General features: G+C 40.6%; 1 protein-coding gene across 3 annotated transcripts in view; it reads left to right on the forward strand.

Annotated features, from left to right (window-relative positions):
• The window catches only part of POU6F2 (POU class 6 homeobox 2), a 311,291-nt gene that overhangs the window by 191,274 nt on the left and 97,073 nt on the right, over positions 1-22,944 (forward strand). For all 3 annotated transcript variants that reach the window (XM_065629391.1, XM_065629392.1, XM_065629393.1), the window contains exon 5: positions 21,716-22,041. In XM_065629391.1, the coding sequence (XP_065485463.1) occupies positions 21,716-22,041 (326 nt within the window). The remainder of the gene's footprint in view (positions 1-21,715; positions 22,042-22,944) is intronic.

Raw genomic sequence — 22,944 nt, forward strand, 5'->3', positions numbered from 1 at the left:
TAGAACTGTACAACTGGCCAGTACACCAGAGGACAATATTCAGTATAGTTAAATAGAAGATCATAAACTTAAGGCATAAAACGGTAAAACTACATGCAAAAGATAAAACAATCTAAATTAAATGTAACATGAAAATGTTTAGAAATCTCTCCGGCTATCTTGAACAATATGTGTAATACTTAATGCACAGTGCAAGCAAAAACGTAGGAATGAAAGGCCATTTAACAAAAGGAGTAGGAATTAATATATAACATACTGAGAATGATGCTGGGCTTCAGTAGAAACAAAGGCCACATTTTTTCACAATTGGAGTCTTCAAGCATCCATCCAGAATGTTACTCAGCCATGTATATGAATTCAGAAATAGTTCGTTAAACTCAGTGCTGATGTGTTTTGTTTGTATGTTCTTATATCCAGGATATGTGCTTAATAACTTTACCAATAATCTTAGTAAATTATAGGCAAAGCTACCAAATTTGTACTTGGCTCTGTGGACTGAATTTCTGGTGTCCTGAGCAAACACAGGTCTGAATCATGGAGTCATTAGCTTATGGGACTGGAGTCAAGGACAGTCATTTTTTTTCCAACATAATAAACTTCCATTTGGAGTTAGAGAGAAATACCCTCACCTTAACATGAGTTTATCCAACTGGCTGTGAATGTGTAGCTGGTTTTCTAACTGTCCTTGAAGGGTCTTTATCAGTATCTATTTCATGTTTGGTTTGCTTAGGATTTTCAAAGCAAAGCATAGAAAGGAAGGTACTCGGCCTGTAACTTCTGAATGATCAATTTAAATGCTTTACATGTTGGCTGTCTCTTGCAGAGGGTCACTGCACAGGTAAAAATAAGTTTACCTCATTTTTTTTTCAACTGCAAGACTGTAACCTGTAGTTTGTCAGTGTGAGAGGGGATGCTCGTTAGCAGGGCTACTGGGGCCAGATTCTTTGGGCTCCTCTTGACAACAGCATGAATGCTGCCTTCTGAAATAAGGCATCACCAGACCCACCGTGTAACCGTTTTAATCCACTTTGTGTAATGGTCTGAGTAAACTGAGGTAATTCTTCTTCCCAAAGGTACACACAAATCCCACACATTGGCCAATGTGTGTGTGAGAGAAGTATTCTCTCCCAACATACTAGCAAGTGACATCTCGCTGCAGAAAGGTTCAAAGCCAAATGCTTTCACTCCCATTTTCTGCATTTCTTAAGCTAGTTAGAGGGGAAGCAAGATGTTTCCCAGCTCTGTTTTAGTGAGCGAGGATTGCATTCTGGATTGCCACTGATCTTCCTGGTGCTGTGACCACCTGGGAAGGACAAGTGGCGCTAGGAATGACTGATGGATAACGTGTGACATTTCGGTACTCTGCTAGGTGGCATCATAAGTGGACGTAGGCCTGGAAAGCATTCTGCTTTATGAGATTAAACAGCAAGAGCATCATGCTGAGCCTGATCCCACTGAAAAGAGTTTACTACAGGAGGAGCGAGAGCAGCTCCAAACAGAGGAAGAGAACACAAGGGTGTACAAATCCTGAGGAAATTGTAGCTGTGATGACAACACGCTGGCTGGCTGGCTTCAGGTTGCTGAACGCTGCCTCCCAAAGTGTTTGGAAAGCCTCTCCCACTTTCCACATGCTCCCTGATGTAGATAATAAATAATAACTTATAAGTCAAATATGGAGCAAGAGCACGCAATTTTCTAGTCAATGCCTTTGTGTTAAAAGTGCTATTTGGTGAATTCTAAAAAGGAATATCTTAAAATCCCAGTTAGCACATCAGATGAAACTGAAATTATTTTTCAGAGAGGTTTGCTGTAGCACTTTATAGGAGAAACTGTTCTGCCAATGCGTAAGTGAGCTGCTCGACTTGCAAACATTTTTTTGCTATGAATGTGCTACAGGAAATTTTTACTGACAGATTATTATGACTACTTTAACGCACATATGACCCACTGTCTGGAAGACAGTTAAAATTATAAACTGTTCATAAATTTACTGACACTGTTGGCAACACTGCGTTACAGCAGTAAACATTTAATTTGATCCTCATTTCTTAAAATAGTGGTATTGTTACGCCTGCAGAAATGCAAAGCTTCCTGTTGAAGAAATCTCTTTCAGGTCTCTGCGTATTAGTCCTTCAGCCTTGCTTATGTGCATTTGTGACAAATGAAAGTAGTCATATTAAATCTCCATTTAATGTTAAAATGAAAGCAACAAATTCATACAATTCACAGCTTTCTGCATTAAAGTTCTTATAAAGCCTTACACCCCAATTCAAAGAAATCATTTCTGTCCATGATCTTTCTCTAAATGATTTTTTATGTAGTTGTCTGCCCCAGCTATTCCTGATACATGTAAGGCATAAAGAATAGTCTTGTAACAAGGGAAGCTTATAAGTTCTTACATTTGTTACTCAGGCAAATTTCCTTCAGTGAATAGGAATTATGCTCAAGTGATAATTGCATCATCTGGCTCACGGTTTGAGTATTTAAAGATCTTTCAATTCAATACCGTAAAATGATGTTAGGATGCAATGAAGCAATATCCATAGTCTTCTGCCCTATTGTTCACTTCTCCACATCCCGCAGCTGCAAGAAAGAGTTTCTTTTTCTCTCACATGTAGGTAGAAGTCGCTTTCCAACAGAAAAATCTTAGAAGCAGCAATGCGTTGACGTGGGAAGAACCTCTCCGTGCTCTTTTGTTCTGTTGATTTTTATATACTGATGGTTGCTGTGAGGCTGGGAAGAGCTCTGAGTTTGCCAGCTGTTGGTTACATGCACAGAGCTTGCACCAAAGCCAAGCTTTGAGGGAGACTGTTCAACCCCTCGTTTTCAAGGACCGTATTGCTATCAAAGCTCATTTTGTTGGTTTTGCATGCTTCTGGATCCTTTTAATGCTAAACAAATAATAGCCCTATATTGCTTGCTGCTGACACCACAGGTTTATTTTAATGGCTCTCACTATAGCTTTCTTGAGCTTACCCTTCTGTCTTGTAAAGTCATTGCTTGTTGGTTCCTTGATTTTTTGGAAAAAATCCAGTTCTGGATTCATTTGTAGAATTTATGACATAGAATTTCGGAACTGTCTGGAGGACTCCTAAAGCACAACCGCAGAAGGAAGTGAGATATTGAAAGAGATCAGCATGATCAGAACATATATGTCATTTTGTGCTGTTTCACCATAAACTCAAGGTTCATCATGGGAGATTAGACAGAAGACATAAAGATAGTATTAGGCCCAAGTAATGACTGGAGAGAACTATAAACATGCTGGAGCGACGGGATTATGCAAATTTCATTAGGAAAATGTAAACTTTAAAGAACTGAACACAGAATCAGGAAAGAATAGAAATGTCAGTGCATTAAAGTTCAGAACCCCCCAAAAAATCTGAAAGCAGAAAACCACATCAGATGTGAGCTGGGAAGGGGAGGTGGAGATGAGACAGGATGCCATATACAGATGGGGTGAAAAGGTACTCCATCACTTAGGAAAACAGGCTCAGCATAAGACTCTGATGACAGGGAAAAGGGATTTTATTTTCTATTGTGTGGATCTGCAAAACATGTAGAGGTGACACACAGCTAAGTAGAACAGTGAAGTCAATGGGAAACTCCAATAGTAAGGCTGTTAGCAACTGATCATAATACTGTGGCAAACAGCAAAAGAAAGAAAGTAAAGGTGAGAGACCAACATTCTTTAAGGAAAAGTCTGCTTAGAAATGGTTTTAAGTTATATGAACATCAGTGTTGAAAATAACATGGGAGAACCAGGCAGGTAGGGTCAGCCCGTAGCCAGTGTCTGAATAAAGCAATGGTGAGAACAAAGTGTTACTAATGTCTTATTCAAGCATAGAGCAGCTTACTATGGTTTTCTCCTTCTGTATTAATTATGCAATAATTGGAAGGCCAAAAAGCATGGCAGAGTCCTCAGGCAGACGAGTAAAATTTATCTCGTTGTCTCCCTGTGAAAATAAAGCCCTCAATAACATGGAAAATAGCACAGAAATTTTTCAAAAATTCATCTCAGTGGGCAGCTTTCAAACTGCTGTTGCCAAAATTGAGAGGAATTCAACTGCTTTTCACTCGCGTGGTTCAGTTTCACGCAGCGAGAGTTGTAAAGATGATGTCTGATGGTCTACAGCAAATCCATACAGGGAACCCCGAGGAGTCACAGAATGAAAGGAAACTGAGGGAAAAAATATGAACAAAAAGGGAACAAAAAAAAAAAAAAAGTAATTTTTTGAGAAAGGGGCGAGCAAAGGGGCCAGTTCAGAGTAAGAAGAAAGTATATTATGGGTGAACTAACTGACTTTCAGCAGATATCAAGGCCCATGTACCATCCTTCAGAGAATATTTAGCTTTATTATGTTCCACATAATTAACAAGTATTCCTTAGCTAATGGAGGGGAGCAATGCTGAGTGGCACTTACGGTGCCAAAACTTTGGGTCTCACTGCACCCGGAAACAGTGCTTGACAGTCTGCATCACTTCCAGATTGTTGAAGAAAGCAGCTGCCTGTCTTATATCCACAGGGGCTTCTTCATGCGCCCCGCTCCCACCTGAGCGGCAGAGCTCGCTGCTTCCTCAGCTAATTTCTGTGCTAGATGTGACCAAAAAACAGAGCCGTGTAATTCCTGAGAGCTGTGGGTAGTAGAGAAGGCTATAGCTTGTCGGGAGAAAGCATGGCAGTTTAGCAACAGCCTGCTATGAATTAGCATTCATTCAAGGAAGTAAAATGCGTTTATGGTGGCAGTTCTCGGCACAGTATCATGGTTCTGTTGTACTGTTTAGCTAAATGTCACCTATTAATATTTCAGTGAACAAGGCTCCTTGCAAAACCCAGCTGGGATCTCATAATCAGTCATTTTACATAATGAAGAGAGGCTCTCCTAGACAGTGCTTTACTCTGTTTTCTGATTACTTTTATCCGTGCACTTGGCCTGATCCCACAGTGCTGCTTCCCACATTAGTGTAGAGTCACTCCAGGCTTTAAACTGATACACTGCAGCACACGTGCAGAAGGATGTCCACACTGTAGTATGGTTAGAAAAGCAGCATGCAAACACAGTGATACAAGCAAAATTATTTTAATGACATCTATTCAAATTTTAATTGGTGCCATCCTCATCCTGTCTCAAAGTTGAAAAATCAAATTTTGTTCCCACCGGAGATTTGGAGTAAAGAAAAGCATCCTGAAGGAAAACTTAATTTTTCAATAAGAATGTTGTTTGTTTGTTTGTTTATTTGTTTCTTCATGGCACTTTGATTCTGTCCTCTCACTGAAATGTCTTCTAATTTTATCTTATTTGAAAACTACTCAAAACTGAGTTGTTTTGGCTAACATTTTGGAAGCACACCATATTTTGTATGCCCTGAAAACCCAGTCAGGTCAAAGAATTTCAGTAGTTCCCAAAATTGGTCAATTCTAAACTCCACCATTGCTGTCAAATAGCACAGGAGAGCCAGGCACCCTCAAGTTTTGGATTAACTAATTGCTGTCAACTTATTTTTGCAAAACATTTTGATTTTCCCATCTGAGATGCTGTTCATACAGTTATTTTCACTAAAGTCACTACGTTTGCTTGTGCAGGGACTTAGGTGAGTGTGAAATGTTATTCCATACAGATTTAGTACAGTTTCAGGATATTTTTGCCCAAGAGTGATTATAAATATTTAAAAGGTCATTTTTCTAGCTAAAAGGAGGTATTACATCAATTAGTCAACATACTTGTATCATCCTGTGCAGCAATGCATTTAATGAAAATTAATTTAGTAAATCCTCTCATTCTGCCACCGAAGGGTTCCTGATTCTGTTCCTCTAAACAGAGGCAGTCCTTGTACAGATAGGCTTTAGATGAGGTTTAATTGTGTAGTTTACCCTAAGATCCCTTTGTGTGAAAAGCACTCAGAAACTACAAGAGTATTGCCTTTATATAAATACACAAGAAGATAACTGTACCTAAACTTACCTTTGACACAAAATGGTTTTATTTGAAGAAGCATCCCTTGGATGGCATCCCATTTCAGGCCAGCTGAAACTTCACTACACAGGAGTAATTTGACTTCAATTAATTTAGATGTTTAATTCTTTTTAAGGGAATGATTTGCTATGTTTTTATCCAAATCAGGCATATATAAATCATATTAACAATAAATCAATGGATAGTTTCAGTATTAGCATTATTCCAGTGGTGCACAGCTTGTGATTATAACAAAAATATGGGGGGTTTTTTCCTCATAAATGATTTCAAAATATTGTGTGGTGGTTTTTTAAGGATTCCACATCAGGTGCACAGATTTAAGTATGATTCAATTACATTGCTGGGTGGGCTTTGGACCTGCTATGATTTAATTACGTTTTTGTTCATTCAGACGTTTACACTGCATGTATGTTTTCAAGTCATTCTCACTGTAGTGGCAATTTTCCAACTTCTCTGTGCAAGAAAACGATCTTTAAGATTGTCCTCGCTCTATATTACTTAAGAAAGGGAAGAAGTAGTACATGAAGAAGAACCTCAAAGATGAAGGCCAGACTTGAGGCACAGTTTCATTAATACTGGATGGCAGGAAAGGAGCCAAGTGCCAGATAATGAGGAAGGAGTTGCAATTTTTTTTAAAGCTATCTGGTGACAGGGAAAACAAAAATGACATTCAGCTGACGAATGAGCGGAGTTTGACCTAGCCTTTTGACCCTTGACAATCAATCTTACCTGCTGCTTCATAAAGAATTATGGCTGTGCCACTCACATTTGACTCTGGATTTTTACTATTCTCTGTTACTTCTTTACTTCTTTCTTTTTTCCTTTTTTTGAATACGTAGTCCAGGAAGAATAAATGTACACGTTGCATGCAGGACCACACAAAACAGAAGGTAGTCTTGAGAAAGAGAGAAAAAAAGGATGGAGGAAATGCACAATTGGGGCAGGGTGGGGTTAAGCGATAAAACAGCTTATACATGCAATTTGTGGATGCTTGTGATGACTTTGGAGGGCGACATAAATAAGCAGCCGCTTGGCATCCTCCTCTGAAGTGCCCTGTGCGCAGGGCAGCGCCCCTGGCACAAGGAGCCGTGCGGAGCAGCTGCTGGTGCTGCCTCAGGCTCGGCGGGGCCGTGTTGGAAGGTAATGCCTGGGCCGTGCAACGCAGAACAGATTGGGCCTGCCCGAAAACACACCGCGGACTCCTATATGTGCTCGTATGTAGCGTGGAAAAGGAAATAATGGAATTGTTAAATCTAAGATGCCTTTGCTTAAGAAGAGTGACAACACAGAAAACGTGAAATGTGATCCCGTGCAGGAGCTATGAGAATGCCAGCAAGAAACCAGGATTTTCAGACCTTTTATGGTGTTTTCTTTTTACTGTTTTATTTCGAGTTCTGTTGCTGTGTACACTATTAAGAGTTTGCACACCCTTATTATTGGAAAGGACAGTAAGTCTAGGCAGCAGGTGTCTCCTCTGTCGTCTTAAGGGTGGCAAAGCAACCACCGAGCACAATGTTAGTGGCAGAACTGAAGCAAGGAGAAAATCAGATCCACAAGACAGAAAGCTCCAGTAAGAAAGTAAAGGCCTCGTTTTCCTCTTGGTTTCAGCAGTGTAAATTCACTGACACTGCTCTCACTGCTCTGTGAAACTCAGAGTTTGTCCCACTGTCCTCATCAGCCGCGTTGATTTGTAAGTTTTATTTTGCCGTGGTTTTGCTTTGAGATACTAAAGGTAAGGCTAGTCAGCAAGCGCATCTGTAATGTAGTTCACTAGCTGCAAGAGGTGACCATTGGGAGGTTTTTAGTGTTTAAGGACAAGAGGTTGTCAGGGAGGAAATGAGAGGTCTATGAGGGATCTTTTTATTTTCTTTTTTTTTTTTTTTTTACTGCCAGTGATTACTGTGAAGGTGCTATGTTAGACTCATAGACAAAGGAAATCATGATCAATCATTTTTTTTTAAGTTGCATATTGTAGTATTTTAAAGGTATATCCTTGGTACGCACTTAAATGAGTCAACACTCAAAGCTGTGGCAGCTGATGGACAAGCCTTCTGTGGTTTTTATTGTGTGAACACATTTTTGCCCCATCATGTATAAGGAAGGGGTGACTCCACCTTGATTCATATGATGCCTTTTTAGACAGAGAAGAAAAGGATATGAAATATAGACAGGGCAAGTCACAGGCCTGCCTTTCGCTTGAATTCTCGTGATCAAGAGCAGCCATAACCAGCTGGGTTGGGCCTGCTCTCAGCTGCCTTTGCATATTTTGCTCTTCAGAAGTAAGTGCTAAGAGGAGTAACTGTTTTCTCCTATTGTGAGCTGTAATAAGGAGAGCTGTTGGGTGTACAGACTGTAGGCCTGGAGGGTACCCCCAGAACACTTCACATGGCTGCTCTCTCTTCAGGTCTCTGACCCCCGCTGTGTGTTCTCAGTGGACAAAATGACTGAATGTTGCCTGCACAGACTTTATGATGCACGAAGGTCTTTCTTGCATGTAGAAATCTCACAACTGTATGTGAACATCATAAAATCTACTCAGATTTCTTGGTTTATTACTATCGTTACTTGTAATATATTCAGAAATCAAAACCAAGCAAGCCTTAGTATCGCTGGTCCTGAGAACCTGAGAATTATTTCGCAAGGAGTCAGGAAGAGGGAAAGAAGGGGCTGTTCAACAGGAGAGGGAAAGGAGTTTCCATTTCCCATTTGTTCTTCTGTAATTTGGGAAGCAGTAATCATGGGTGCAGGAAGGAAGAAGGCTCACACGATGGTTCAAATTTTGTAATCATGATAAAAATCTGGGCACAAAGCAGTGGAGCCTTATTAGTGGAGGAAGTAAGGTCAGTAGTCTTCAGCCTCTTAACAAGATGACAAAATTTATGAAGCATCACAGTGGCAGGATATGGTTACCTACAGTCTTCACATAACAAACCCACCAAGGTCCTGTAGTTATCACCCTTGAATTTCTTTTTCTTTCTTCATTTTCTTTTGTCATCCTCCTGTTTCTTTGACCTAACTTACCACACTGGAGGAATCACTTTATTACCTGTGATGTCTGTTTGGTGAAATTTTCTCGTGGGTTTTTTTATTGTTATTAGCTAGTTTGGTTTAGCTGGCTCCATCAGTGTGTCTGTGATGACAGAGGTGCTGACAGTGGTGTGCAATGAACTCTTAAGTACTAGTCTTCCAGGAAATCTGGGATTGTTTTTCATTCTGAGGTATCCTTTAAACTCGGTGTGAGACAAGTGCCTAAAATGTGCCTGAGCTGAGAGTTCATCTTAAAAGACATCCTTATTATTGGAAATCTCAAAAAGTCTTATGAGCTGCTGGGAATAAAAGCATTACCCAGACATTATCAAAAAGTAGGAAAAAAGAAAATAAATGGGTGCTTTTAAACCATCTATCTCTCTTTAACGCGATGTAGGAGGTAGCTCTAGAAGAATCTTTTCCATGGGGAAATAAAACTTCGTGTGTCTTTGACCTCCTTCATTTGGAGGATCTTAGTGCATATTGCTGTACTTCACTAATTTAGCTTCCTGTGGTGAGGAAAGCCAAGTTTGTTATCCTTCCTTTTGTTTTATAGAACAGGAAAGTGAGGCAGGGAGATTAAGTGGCATGTCCAAGGTGTTGCAGATATGGTAGGTTCAGGAATAGGAGGTGGATTCCCAGGCACTGATCTTCATCCAAAAGACAATCAGTCCTAACTCTGTTTCTGATCTGACTCGTTCTGTCATACAGGATCTGTTTTGTTTGTTTGTTCTAATTAGGAAAATTGTGCTTTCCATCTTGGAAGCATAGCATCCAGGTGGGAATAGTATTTGTCAGTACAGCATATTTAATTATTTATAACTACTTTGTCTGATGGTTTGGTTGTTATTTATTTTATTTTCCACTGGAAGGTTTGATCACTTAAGCAGCCTGAAATCAAACATTTGGCAGTGCTTACAAGTTATGAAAATGGTTTCTGATTAAAGTGTTCCACGGGGAGACTGAAGTTTCAGATCAGTACCTAAGCCAAAGGCACTCTTCTGAATCTCAGCAGCGGGAGCTGCCCTGTGGCACGTGCTCTGCGTTCCTACCCGCGCTGGCACAAGGCGCAGGCGGTGGCTCGCACATTTTCCCTACGGTCTCCTTGGGGCTCTTTCTTTAGAGTGCTCTCACGGCAAGGGGCAAACCGAGCCCTCTCAGCAAAGTGAGATGCAGGTCTGCAAGGCACCCATCAGACAGACCTGACAAAAAGGCCACTCCCAGTCACAGCTGAAAGAAGTGACAGAATCGTGCAGGCAACTACAGCTTGTCTATTTTGTGGGTATACTGTGATCAGATCTGAAAATCATTACAGCGTCAGTTAAATCAGCAATGCTTCTAGCACTGTGACTGAAAGAAGTCAGACATCATTTCACTGTGTAAGATAATTAAGGGCTATTAGAATTAATCTATTTAAGAATACTGCTGCTTTAGGGGGAAAAAAAGAGAGAGAGAGAGATGGAGAGATGGAAATTACTTAAGAGATGGAAATTACTTCTGGCTTTGTCTGTACTGGTGCAGAGACCAGTGTTGATTCACAGGCATCAGAGGTCTTGTGTTCTTGGCTTCCTCTCTTAATTTCCCAGTGCAAAACATTAAAGCATAAGATGCTTTCCTGGCAGTAGTTCCTTTATGAATTGGAAATCCATGTGATCCATAATCCAAATACATAAAATGGTTAGCAGTGTATGCTGCCAACCTCCTCATGAAATGTGTTGCACTGGACGACTGCTTAAAGAACGCTTGCCTTCACTTATGTGTCTTATCTTTGCAGGTGTTTTTCTGATGCAGTTCTCATCAGCTCTAATGATTGTGTAAAAAACATATCCCTAAACATTCCTGAAAAAATAAAGGCAGGAAATTACACAACTGCTTTTGCCCACAATCACAACAATAATGTTTCACCAGATTTAGGTTTGCTTCAGTCCCTTGTTCAAAGGTCAGGGTTGCTGGAGTGCCATCATAGTTCCTTAAGCTAGCAAGAAGTAAATGTCTAGAGCTGGTAGGAAAAAGGGGCTGTTGAGGCCATATCTGCTCAAACTGAGGGCTCTGTATGAGAAGAACAGCAGTTGACCTGCTGGACATGACGACCATAGGAATTGCCCTCCCCTATGGAATGCTGAAGGACCTCTGTAGAGCCGGGCTTTCCAGGTAGTCTTTAGACAAACACGAGGCCAAAACCTGCCTTTTTTTGGCTCTGTCTCAAGGATGGAGATGAAAGCATAGCTTGCCCCATGCGCCCTGGCGCTTGGATGGAAAATCAAAGGGAACCGTATTAATTTCAGCTTCATTGAAAACATACAGTAGAAAAAACATCCATAGTTGGCAAATGGAAAAGTTTTAAATTGATGATGGAAGAACGTTCATTTCCAAGCTTCTGAGCGAGCTATTAAAATCAACAGAGTAAAGACAAAATACCTGGCACTGAAAATGAAAGGAAGAGGTTTTTTGCATCTACTTAGTCAAAACTTGGCAAAACGAATCTAAAGTAGTGGTTTCAGATTTCCGTGTGCACTAACTGTGCCAAATTCTGTTCTCATGTTTGTTGCCATGATAGATAGATCATCCCGCTTGAGAAGAATTTTTTCCTCTAACTTTTTTAATCAGAAGTCAATTTAAGCAAAAAGCTCGATCTTGTATCAGCACTGACATGTGTTTCTTTATTTCGTACTCTTGAATAGTCCAGGCTTTTCATTTAAATACGCTATTTTGGAACAGGTTCATCTCCATTTAATTGACATGGCAGTTACTGCAGTAAATCCAGTAACGGTGTTTGCCCATTATTTGTGTAGCATTTTCACTTACACCTCTCAGTGGGCTTCCTCAGGAGAATGAGAAATCTACTAATTTCACAATCAAGGTATTTTTTGCCCATTTCCCCCACAGCCAAACATCATTATCTATGGCTATACGCTAGCAATCATTTTCGCATGATGACCAATTTTCACATTATCATCAAAATTTTCTTAATTCTCTACAGTTAAAAGTTACCTTTTGCATTATTATATGAAAAGATTTTATAAAACAGGATAACAATTATAAATTATTAATTGTAAATGTTGTATGGAAACTTCACATAATCTAGTTACATCCCTGCCAGTATGCTTCTATAGGATGAATAAAATTTACCTATTAGGATACATCCTCTTGTGAATTCTCTGTATTTTTATAGCAAGTTCTGCAGCATTCTATTGGAATTCTCAAAAGGATAACATTAACAGCAGGTGTGTTTAATATTTATGCCAGCCTTAGTGCATTGGTAAACATTTCTTTGAGCATTAACACATTGTTTAATTCATTTAGAAGACTGAGGAACCTGGAGATGACAAACAATGAGAAAAATGTTTCATGGCATCATTTAGCTACAGCATCAGCTGTAGCTAAACACATGCAGCTGATGAGACCTAAACCCTTATTTGAAATGATATTTCATTATCATGAATATTGAAGTTAAGGCAATGCTACCTTAAGGAAGGCAAAGACTAGCTTCCTATGAGCTTTTTGGAGAATTATGGTTAGCAACCGAATTTGTCTTTTTTTCCATTATCTGGTCTGGGAAAACAAGTATTTCCATTGATAAGGGTAGTAAGATTAGTTAATGCATAAAAAACTAAAGTTGTTAATGCATCAAAAGGGCAGCAACATTCTGTTCTGTCTGAATATGTGGACAGAAATAGTGAATGATTTTAAAGTAGATTTTTGGCCAATTGTAAATTTATACTTGGGATTTTGTTCCCTTTCTATAACTGGGGACTCCAGCTCCATGTAAGTAAATACATTACGTAAATGAAAGTTTTTTTATTAATTGCTGTGTATTCCTTTCAAAATAAAAATAATTAACCTTGAAGAAGCAGCTCGATAGCTAAAGTAAGATCTAGATGCAGTTTTTTCAAAGGCCTTCTATTAACTGTTTTGCAGTGTACAAAAGCGCATGAATTATCAAATAGCATAGGGTTCCCGATGTGCTTTTGAAAGCCGTGGACTGGATAGTGCATTGACTGGGCAGAGCTATGCAGCTGCTTTTCTGGACTCCACAGTCCTTCCATTCAGCTGTGGATGGAGCTTCATCCCAACACAGAATTGTGACTGACGTTAGAGCCCGTGAATGATAAATGCCTATAAATCCTCTGCCTAAGTCTCCCACCTAAATTTTCTACCGATGAACAGTTTATCTGTGCGAATAACCAGGTTGTTTACTTCGACAGTGTGCAGGAAATTGAGGTAGGTGGAAGCACATGAGCACTCAGAGCAGCTAATTCACTGTTGCTGTGCCAAAGATTAGCACCTGGAGCAGCAACATGTTTGGCTGATGAGCTATGGGGACAGGAGAGAAATCTGCTATTCAGCCTCCCTCGTTTTACTGCAAATTAAACATAAACAGTCAGTCCATCCACAGCAGATGACCAGCTGCAGAGCCCAGAACCACTGCTCACCTACCATTTAACTTTGTTTTTAATAGAAAGGAGGGATATAGGCAAATCACCTTAAACAGACGTCTACTTAGCTTAAAGCTTACAAAAGTAAAACAGCTACTGATAGTGTGTTATGTTTTGAAATGTACACAACTAAATACAGCCATTCTTATGTTTGCACAGCAAATAATAAAAATCACAGAAGATTCTTAAATAAATCAAAGTAGAGCCACTGTGACTCAACAGCAGGCAAACATGATGTACCTTGCTAGTGGTACATACGTTCAGGAATGGCTTGTGGTGTGACAGATTACCAAATTAGAGTTCGCTTCCCAGCTCTTCTACAATTTCTCATGTGGAGGGACTTGCGTAGTCTCTCTGCATTGACCGTTTATCTGAAGAAGGGACACCTGCATCTTCCGCTCGCATATTGAGGTTACGGCACCCGCCACAGCACCTCCTCGCCAAACTAGTAACCCATGCTCGAGATTACTCCTGTACCACAGCTATTAAGCAATATCTCATGTCACTTAGAGAAAGTTTTTTAGTCCATTTTTATGCTTCAGTGACTGATGAGCAATGCCGTGTTCAACATGTTACTGCCTTTGTGTCCCAGCTGGTAAGGAATGGACTTCAGTCTCTGGGAACTGCATAGGGACTGAGAGCATTCCAGCCCTTGCAGGCCATGTGTTTTGTTTTGTTCTCCTCCCCACCTTCTTCACCCTGTTGCTACAATCTTTAATTTTTCATGGCTTGGTAAAAACAGAAGTTCAAGGCTGTATTGAGGATAATGAGGCCTGTTGTTATCAAGGGTGAAGTCACTGCTCTGGCAGAACATTTGTGTGCATGGCCTTGCAGCAAAGTAGAACTGCCACTTTTGCACCTTGTTCTCATACATGCTGTTGCAGTTTTATTGATTGTAATGGAAAAGACTGGGATGGGCTGCATTTTTTCCCTTTCTCCTTCTAGGGTACACATTGCTGTTTTCTGAGTCATTCCGTGGCCTGTTGTCACTCCTGTTCAGCTAACTTCTCTAGCTGGAATTTGCGTGCTTGGAACAGAATTTGCAGCTGCTTGGATCTTGGAGTTCTTAATAGAAAACAGAGTCGTCTCAGGTCTACCAGCTTTCAGAATAGACTGGAAGGGAAAATGATAGAAACATGGATATAATGAGAGTCTGAGAGATGAAAGCAATCAGTTATACCAAATCACCTGGTGGGCACAGTACTCTCTGCTACTTCGCTTGGCTTGCCCTTTGTCACTCTCAGGACACTTCCATAAGCTCAGCATCTAGGCCAGCCTTTTAAACCACAAACACTTTGATCCACTATTCCATTGCATTGTTAAAAAAAAAAGAAAGCCAAACACACATGCGCACCAAAAAAAAAAAAAAAAAAAAGAGGTGCATTTCACAGTAACTTCACTTTTAGTTAAGGAAACGTGACCTACTTCAAAGACTCTTTGAAGAGACTTGTAATAATTCCTGATCTTCAAAGAACCATTGCTGAAGCTATACCTGGTTACATATTTCTCTGTCGGAAGATCCATTTGCCATAAACAATTATAGAAAACACAACTGCAAATCTATTATCTGAAAGAATGCAAAATTGCCTTTCAAAGCCAGCAGGCAGTTCAACCAGTTCCTCTTGACAAGACCTTGCCCCAAAGCCTCACATAGCCACCTTGCCAGCAGAAATGGCAGGCTGCTCAGTGGCCAGGGGACCTGTGGCTCTCTGAACTGCAGGACAGGATTCTGCACAACCTCTTCCAAAGCTTCTGCGGCCATATGTGATGCAATGCTTCTTCTACAAGCATTGTTATTTTGAGGCATGCCAAACATGTAGTCTGCTTAAGCGCCGTGGAAATCATGTTTACCATCAATATTAGAGAATTTGAAAGAGACAAGGGGGAGGGGAGAATAAACTACAGTTCCTGCTATTAAGGGTTGTGTGTGCAGAGAGTGCCCAGCCTTTGTCTGATGTCCATTATGAGTCACGATCACTGTTCTTTGAGTCAGCAGTCTTGCTGCAAACTTAACTTCTTTGTGTCGTTCATCTGTTCCCTGACACATCCCTTCAGCTGTTAAATCTTACATTGGGCTCTATTAGCCATTAGATGGTAATTTTTTCTGGATCAATTAGTTTCTTTCAAATGAGTCATGCCGTTTTTTTCCCAAGAAATGGGGGGTTATCTTAAATTCTGGTCCATAGGAACATTCTCATGGGCTCAATATGGTCTGGAAATCCATCTGCAGGAATACCATGCCACTCCATTTGATTTTCCATTCCAACGCTATTCTGTTCTTAGACAATATGGGACCACTCCTGCTCACTGTAAGTAGAAAACTGCTTTTATCTGGCAGAATGACTTGATGTTAAGAATCCTGTTCACTGATCTCTGAGAGTGTCATTTTTCCACAAAAAAAAAAAAAAAAAAAAAAGGCTGGTAAAATTAGGAGTTTACCAGATCTAGATATTCCTTGCTTGACACCCAGCCTTTGGCATTCAAACACTTACATTGCCCTCAGACTATGTTATGGTGGGTTTTTAATTGCCTGTCTTTGCATGAGAATCCCAAGATGACTCCCTGATTGATCCCCTGCGTCTTGATGATACCCTGACTCCAGTTAATGTTTCAGCCATCTGTACAATATGAGGCCTAAGGTCCCATTTGAGCTGAGGAAGCAAATGGCTTATTAAAGTCTAATTTCTCCAGCTTGTTCTTGCCTTTGGGCATTTTAAATAGGTTAATGCAATTTTTACAATACTCTCAGGGAACTTTACTCACAGAGTGTTGTCATAAACTAGAGGAAAATATCCCCTAGATTATGTCAAAATGGCTAGTATTCCAAATATACTTACCCTGATACTTAGTCAAGCTCTCTACCCAGAACAACAACTTTTTCTTCTTTTTTTTTTCTTTCCCTTAGGATTTTAGTGGATTATTGTACATTTTAAGGTTTAGTAGGGGAAAAAAAAAAGTCAGATTTATTTAATGCAGTGGATCATTTTTCAGGGAAGTTCCAGTATTCATCAAAATGTGGAGACACCACAGGCACCATATAAATTATGATGGTTTTCTTCTTAATACCTCCTTTTTATTGCCTATATTCTTTAAAGTGAATTTAGTGCTCATGAAAGATGCTGGATATGACAACAGTAGAAAGTGAAGCTCTCTGTTTATCTGCAGAATTGGTATAGAGGAGCATTGGCAATGCAAGTTTCTCCCCGTAACCCCATCAGCATTCTGCAGCTGTAACCTTGAGGGATCACCTTTAGGGAGGAGAAGATGACTTGGTCTCCTTACTCTTTCTGTCCTTACCCTCTCTGCTGCAAGTGCAAATAAAGATGTCAATTGATGCCATCCAAGGCCGTCGTCTTTATGATCTTCCTAATAGGTATTGGGAGACCATCAGTTCAGTACCATGACTGTGTGGCAGACTGTCTCCAGCACAGGCTCCCTGTGGGTATCTGCGTGTGAATACATCTTCTATACATCTAATACATCTTCTATAAGGTAGAAAACACTCAAAAGCACCATTAAAGTGCAATGACTTCTGTTCCCTGTATTGACCTAAACTGGATTTGAACCAGTGATTTAGAAATAATATGCTCTGTATCCCATTACTAATCTCTTCGGCCACAAGTCCAACCCTTCATATTTTTTTTTCTTTCGCACAAGGAGGATGCTAACATATTTAAAACAATTCACATTTTGCTCTTAAAAAGAAAATTCGAGCGTATGCAAAAACACATTGGATATTCGGCTAACCTACCTCTCATTACCCAGGAGGGAGAGAGCGTAAACATAGGCTTGCATTAGATTGTTCAGCTTGTGCATTCAATCTTTAGAAATCTGTTTCAAAGAAAAGAAATGCATATACCTCATTAGAAGAGAAGCAACAGGGTGGAAAAGAAAAGCAGGCCATGTCAGTTCAAACGCAAGCCCAGCTGCTTAAGTTAGTTACACTTTTCAGTTTAAGGCAATGCAAATCCATTCTCCATTACTGGGGAAGTGGAAAAAGGCCAAGTTCTGTGCTCAGTCAAATAGGAAAAGGTTTAATGTATGATTTTCTCCTTTTTAGTCCATTGTACATTGTATCAAGGCACTGAAGAACATCTATGCAATTATGTAAATAGGAGGCTAGGGTACAGAACAGCACAATAGTTTGTAGGCTAAATTGTGTCTTATTCCTCCTACCCCTTCTTCATCTTCACACAGAAGCAAACATGCACCACACATTAATGAAATAAATCAGACATTATGTGAAGCTTATCCACAAGAGCAGATTCTAGATACAAATTGAATCCCTGAACATTATTTTGATCTTCTGCCAAGCGCTGTAGAGGTCTTAAGAATCTGAGTTTGTATTGTGAATGAGAGGTGAAAAGAGAGTTATAATTTTTACACTGTTTTCATTTTATAAAAAATCGTGGGCATATGTATGTTCCTTGCTTTTTGGAGAAACGTGATTGAACTTTAAAATATATATTTTTATTTAAAATATAATTCCCATACTTATGCAATTGGGATTTGAGGGCAGAGCCTTTTCAGTTTTCCTACTAAGAAAATGATTCACTCATTCTCCCTTTCATGGAGCAGACTGCTGCTTTCAGCGTGGTTGCACCATGGGTGAATTTTTCCCGTTGCACCACTCTACTTGACATAGGGGCATTTTAGTTTCATTTCAGTCTCCTCTGTAGGTAACCAGCAGAGGAATAGAAGATACAAGGAAAACATCAAAAGTCATCATTTTATATAAATATTGTAAATTCATAGCACCATTGTGCCTACGGTATTCCCCAAAGGAAGTCAAGGAATGTGTTCCTTAGATTCTAAATTTCTCTGAGTCCTTAGAGTAGTCTGAGGTCTGTGATAAGTACAGAAGTGGTGACCTGGGAGATGAGAAAGTTTGCTTTTGCTGCCAGTTGACCATCCATTTGCACCACTTAACTCCATATCTCTTATTCTAATGCAAATGCTTTGATACTGTGGCTAAGCATGATCTACTTAAAGTAGGATCATAAAATGTGGGGTGATCCCTTGGGAAGCCTGCCATGGCACCACAGCAACCAAATAATCATAGTTAAAACTTATGTTTGGAAACCTGTCATGCCATCATTTCTTTGTAGGTATTAGTTCTTCTTACTGTGTTGTGGGATATCTGGTAGGTATTCAAAATGTATTTTTCTTAAGGAAAGTTGAAATGTCACACAGCCTTTGCGAATTTTCCTCAGAGTTTTTCATAGCTTACATGCATTTTTTTTTAGTTAATTATCTCCCTTTTAAAGTGATGTACTTTATGTTGTCTTTTTAAACTATATAAAGAAGCTTTTTGCAATTTTTTTGCAAGCTGTTTTAATTCTTGAATACAATTCTGAAAGGAAGGAGGCACTTCTCGCTTAAATACATCAAAGTTTTACCCAGCGGTTAGCCAGTAAGTCATACAAAGATTCCAGTGAGGTAGGCAGTGCATGTTATCTTTTATACATGAAGACACGGCACTGTTGAACCACCTGAAATTCCATCAGGCTCCAAGCTCTGCAGAGAGTGACAAATGCTAGACAGGTATACGATCTATAATGGATGAGGTATGCAAGGAAGCTCTGGGAGTTGGATTGGATTTGATTACAAACAATAATATGACACAACCCCTGCTGTGGATAGTACACGCGTTGCGAGAGGTAGTGCAATCGGGCAGCGTGAACACCGGACTGCAGGCATGATCCAGAGCCCTAAATCCACCTTTGCAGCACACCTACTGTGTGGCTTTGCGAAAGCTTGGTCTGAGGTAACAGTCCTTCTTCCAGCTCCCTATCTGTTTGTTTAGCAGCAGCACGTTAAACAATCATACCTCACTAGGCCACTTCAGTGCAATTCATAGCTCAGCATGACAGCAGGCTTTGGAGAGGCTCTTTTAAGGAATTACATGAAAAGACAAGAAGTTATTTGAATAATTTTGTGCAGGTGTTCGCAATGAACTTGGAAACTTTTCCATGAAGTAACTTTTCTCCATCAACAAAATTTTCCCTTAGGGACAACCTTTGCCCCCAGCAAGAATGAACCCACTTCCAGTACAAAAGCGAATGATAGAGATATTGATATTCCTGCATCGGCCAACATTCAAGTGTTGAGCAGTACTGAATGCAAAGCTTTTCTACACCTAGATGGGGAATGAAAAAATTTCCATACCAAGGCATCATCTGAGAGTGCTGGGCATGCCCACAGAATTTACAAACCTGATGTTTTCCAAGTCAGCTACAGAGCTTCTTCATTCATCAGACAAATCAGGTTGGGAGCGAAAGGGCTTGGGGACCACTGCAGTACAAAAAGAGAAAAACCAACACTCTATCTAGATTGCTATAGAGAAATCTTTGTCTCATCCTGTCCAGTTGTGCACATAGGATGTAAAACAACCCCTCATTCCTCTCTGTGAGCTGTGTGGATTACCAGTTATGCCTCTGTGGGGCGTCATTGCATTCATTTCTATATTGGAGTCTGTGGAAGCAGTTAAGGGCCTGTTGTGTTTGAAGACTTAGTTCTGGTTATCAATGGTTTGTCCAGACTGCTAAGCTATCACAGGTGAGGAAATGGCCTCCACAAGATAAAGAGTTGATCTAGATGAGTTTTTTCCTCATGGGAATGGGAAGGGTATTTTCATCTACTGAAGTGCTTCTCGCTGTGGTTAATATTTGTCTATGCAGTTGCTTTCTTCTGTAGACACCTTCTGCATTCTTCGTTCTCATATGCCTTAGATTATATTTCCACTTACTACCCTCTTGGCTTTGGGGCATTTAGGTGCGAGTTCTGATAGTGGAATTGATGGGAGCGTACCCGTGCTTCACCAGGCTGATTTCTTTTGCGTGAGATTTAGAGCAGCTATGAGTATAGGAATGGATGACCAACAGGTCTTCCTACCAAGACTTTTGCTTTTCCTTCATACAGCCTTTTCTGGTATACCCATTCTGCCTCATCTTTCTCCTTTTTCTTTTGCTTATTCCAGTTTATGGCTCATTGATTTCATAAGTCATACCAAGACCTCAGGTTCATCCCCAGGGCATAGAAAGCTGAAATAGGGATGTCGACATAAAAAGAAAGTGGAGATGACTTGGCTTTATCTGCCAATCCACAAATAACTTGGTGAACAGAGTTTCTAGACATGAAATCTGAATGCTATTTTAGAAAAAACAAATTTGATTCACTCCCAGTTCACTTTGGCTTCTGCTGATGGAAGTTAGAATACAGGATGGTATTGGCAAAGCACTACAGAGGGCAAAGTAGTTCAGTGGTCTTGTAAGCTGTTCCTCTTGGGGATTCAGAGCCGTCTAATGCAACCCCTCAGGTCCTGATTAAAGTGTGTAAGGCTGGGGACCCAGGTGACTTATTCAGGGCATAACCCCAGAAAGCATCAGGCTCCTGTGAGGTTCTGGCTGCTGCTTGAAGCTGTTCTTCCTTAGTGACATCTCTGTGGCACACTTTTTGCCTTCCTGAATTTAATGAATGCCCTAGTCAATTTGAAAGTGTCTCAGTTTGGTCCTCTGTGCCAGCAGGTTGATGTGAGCCACCAGATAGCAAGCCTCACATTTGGAGCACGTTTCAAAACATGACAGACTTTAGCTACCAGCAGTAAGTGAGCAGTGCAAGTGTACAGAATACCAACCCTGTTAAGAGGAACTTCACACCTTTTAGATGTGAATGATAAGGAGCAGTTCTCATTTCAGAGACAGACACATTTTATTGGGTATTTTTGCTGCATATGAATTGCACAAGAAATTTCACAGCTGAATGTTTTCTTTCCTGACACCTGCTGTATAAAGATGTGACAAAGCTCTTTTCAGAGCAGCCTTTGTTTCACAACTGTGGTCTTCTTCTCCTCTACATAACATCACCAGTTCATGTTATGAGTTCTTGCTATGCTGTGTACAGTGACAGCCTGTTGGCCTCTTCTCCAGGCAGGCAAAATTCCCACTGGCTTCACTGCTAACATTGTCTGAGCGAAGACTGCTGGTCAGCTCTGAGGTCTGTCCTGGGGGCAGAGCCGTAACCCTTCCAAAGGTTTGCTTTCATTGCTTGCAGTGAGGTCCAGCTCTTACCACAGAACTGCACTGGCAGAACCACAGGGTGTTATTGATGGGAATGTGTTCATTAGTTTCCTGCCACAACCTGAAGTCTGAGGCCAGCTGACCTCAGTGGGCAGTATGCCCCACGATGTAATAGAACCATAATTTACTCCAGAACATGTTTAACACAGTAGGTATTACTGAAACCTAGATAACTCTTTTCCCTCTCTTCAATTCACAGCTACCTCATCCCTGAACTCCCAACTTCAACAGCTTCAGCATCTTCAGCAGCTCCAGCATCAACAGCAGCAGCAGCAGCAAGGTCAGCAGCAGCAGCAGCAAAGCCAGCAGCAGCAGCAAGGTCAGCAGGCACAGACTCCACAGCCACCCCAGCAGACCCAGCAGCCACAGCCACAGCCGTCAGCGCCACCGCAGCAGAACCAAACACAGTCCCAGAGCCAGAGCCAACCACCTCCGGCCCCACAGTCCTCCAGCTCCCCTCAGAAACCCAGCCAGTCACCAGGGCATGGCCTTCCATCTCCTCTTACTTCACCAAATCCATTGCAGGTAGGATGCTACATACAAATCTCTGACGGTCTAACAACAGAAAGTGTGTAGTCTCCCACTGCAAGAGGAAATCAAGCAAAGGTTATACCTTTTGACCATACAGGCTGAGAAATTCTACCACATATTAATTAATCCTTACAGGCATGCAGTTTAGAACAGCTCAAAGTCCTGATAAGACAGAAAAGCATAACTAACGATGGTCCTTCTCTTCTCCTTTCTGAAGAATAAACATCTGTTGCTCTTAAAGTCGATGGATTCAGCACGTGACCTTTGCAAATTATGTTTGCCCAGCAGTCACACTTTATGGTAACTTACAAGGACAGAAAAGTTAGCTGTTTATTAGCAGATGATCCTGACTGTCCCTAAAAGAAATAGATCTTCTGATGGTGGACGTGTGCAAGGGATCAGTGGGTTATCCTTCATCTTGAAATTACAGTCCTGACGTTTATCCTGCTAAGAATCAAATGCTTCTATTAAGAGTCTCAGTATAGCCTCCAAAGCTAAGAATGCCAGTTCAATGACATAGATGTCTTTTAATAGACCAATAGCTATAGCACCCACACTGATGCTGGGCTCTGCTTACCTTGGAAATCCTGGGCAGAAATAGGAGAGCTCCAATGGTCCTAGTTTCTTATACTTGCATGTTCTTGCGCTACATGTGTCATGCTATATTCACATCATGCAAGAACAGCTTTGACTGTACCCACAAGTGTGATTCTGAATAAACACCACAGTAGCCTGTGAAGTGAGCAGTCTCTTTCACTGGGCAGTGGAACTGCACTTAGAAGCCAGCAGTTTCTATTCACTTTATTTTCTAAATGTTGAGACCCCACTTTAAAGGTTTTATCCACACCGATGGATTCTGCTCCATTCCATGCAGAAATTAAACTGCATTAGCTTAAT

This window comes from Caloenas nicobarica, chromosome 2 (genome assembly GCF_036013445.1).
Source record: "Caloenas nicobarica isolate bCalNic1 chromosome 2, bCalNic1.hap1, whole genome shotgun sequence".
In the NCBI taxonomy this organism is placed as follows: domain Eukaryota; kingdom Metazoa; phylum Chordata; class Aves; order Columbiformes; family Columbidae; genus Caloenas; species Caloenas nicobarica.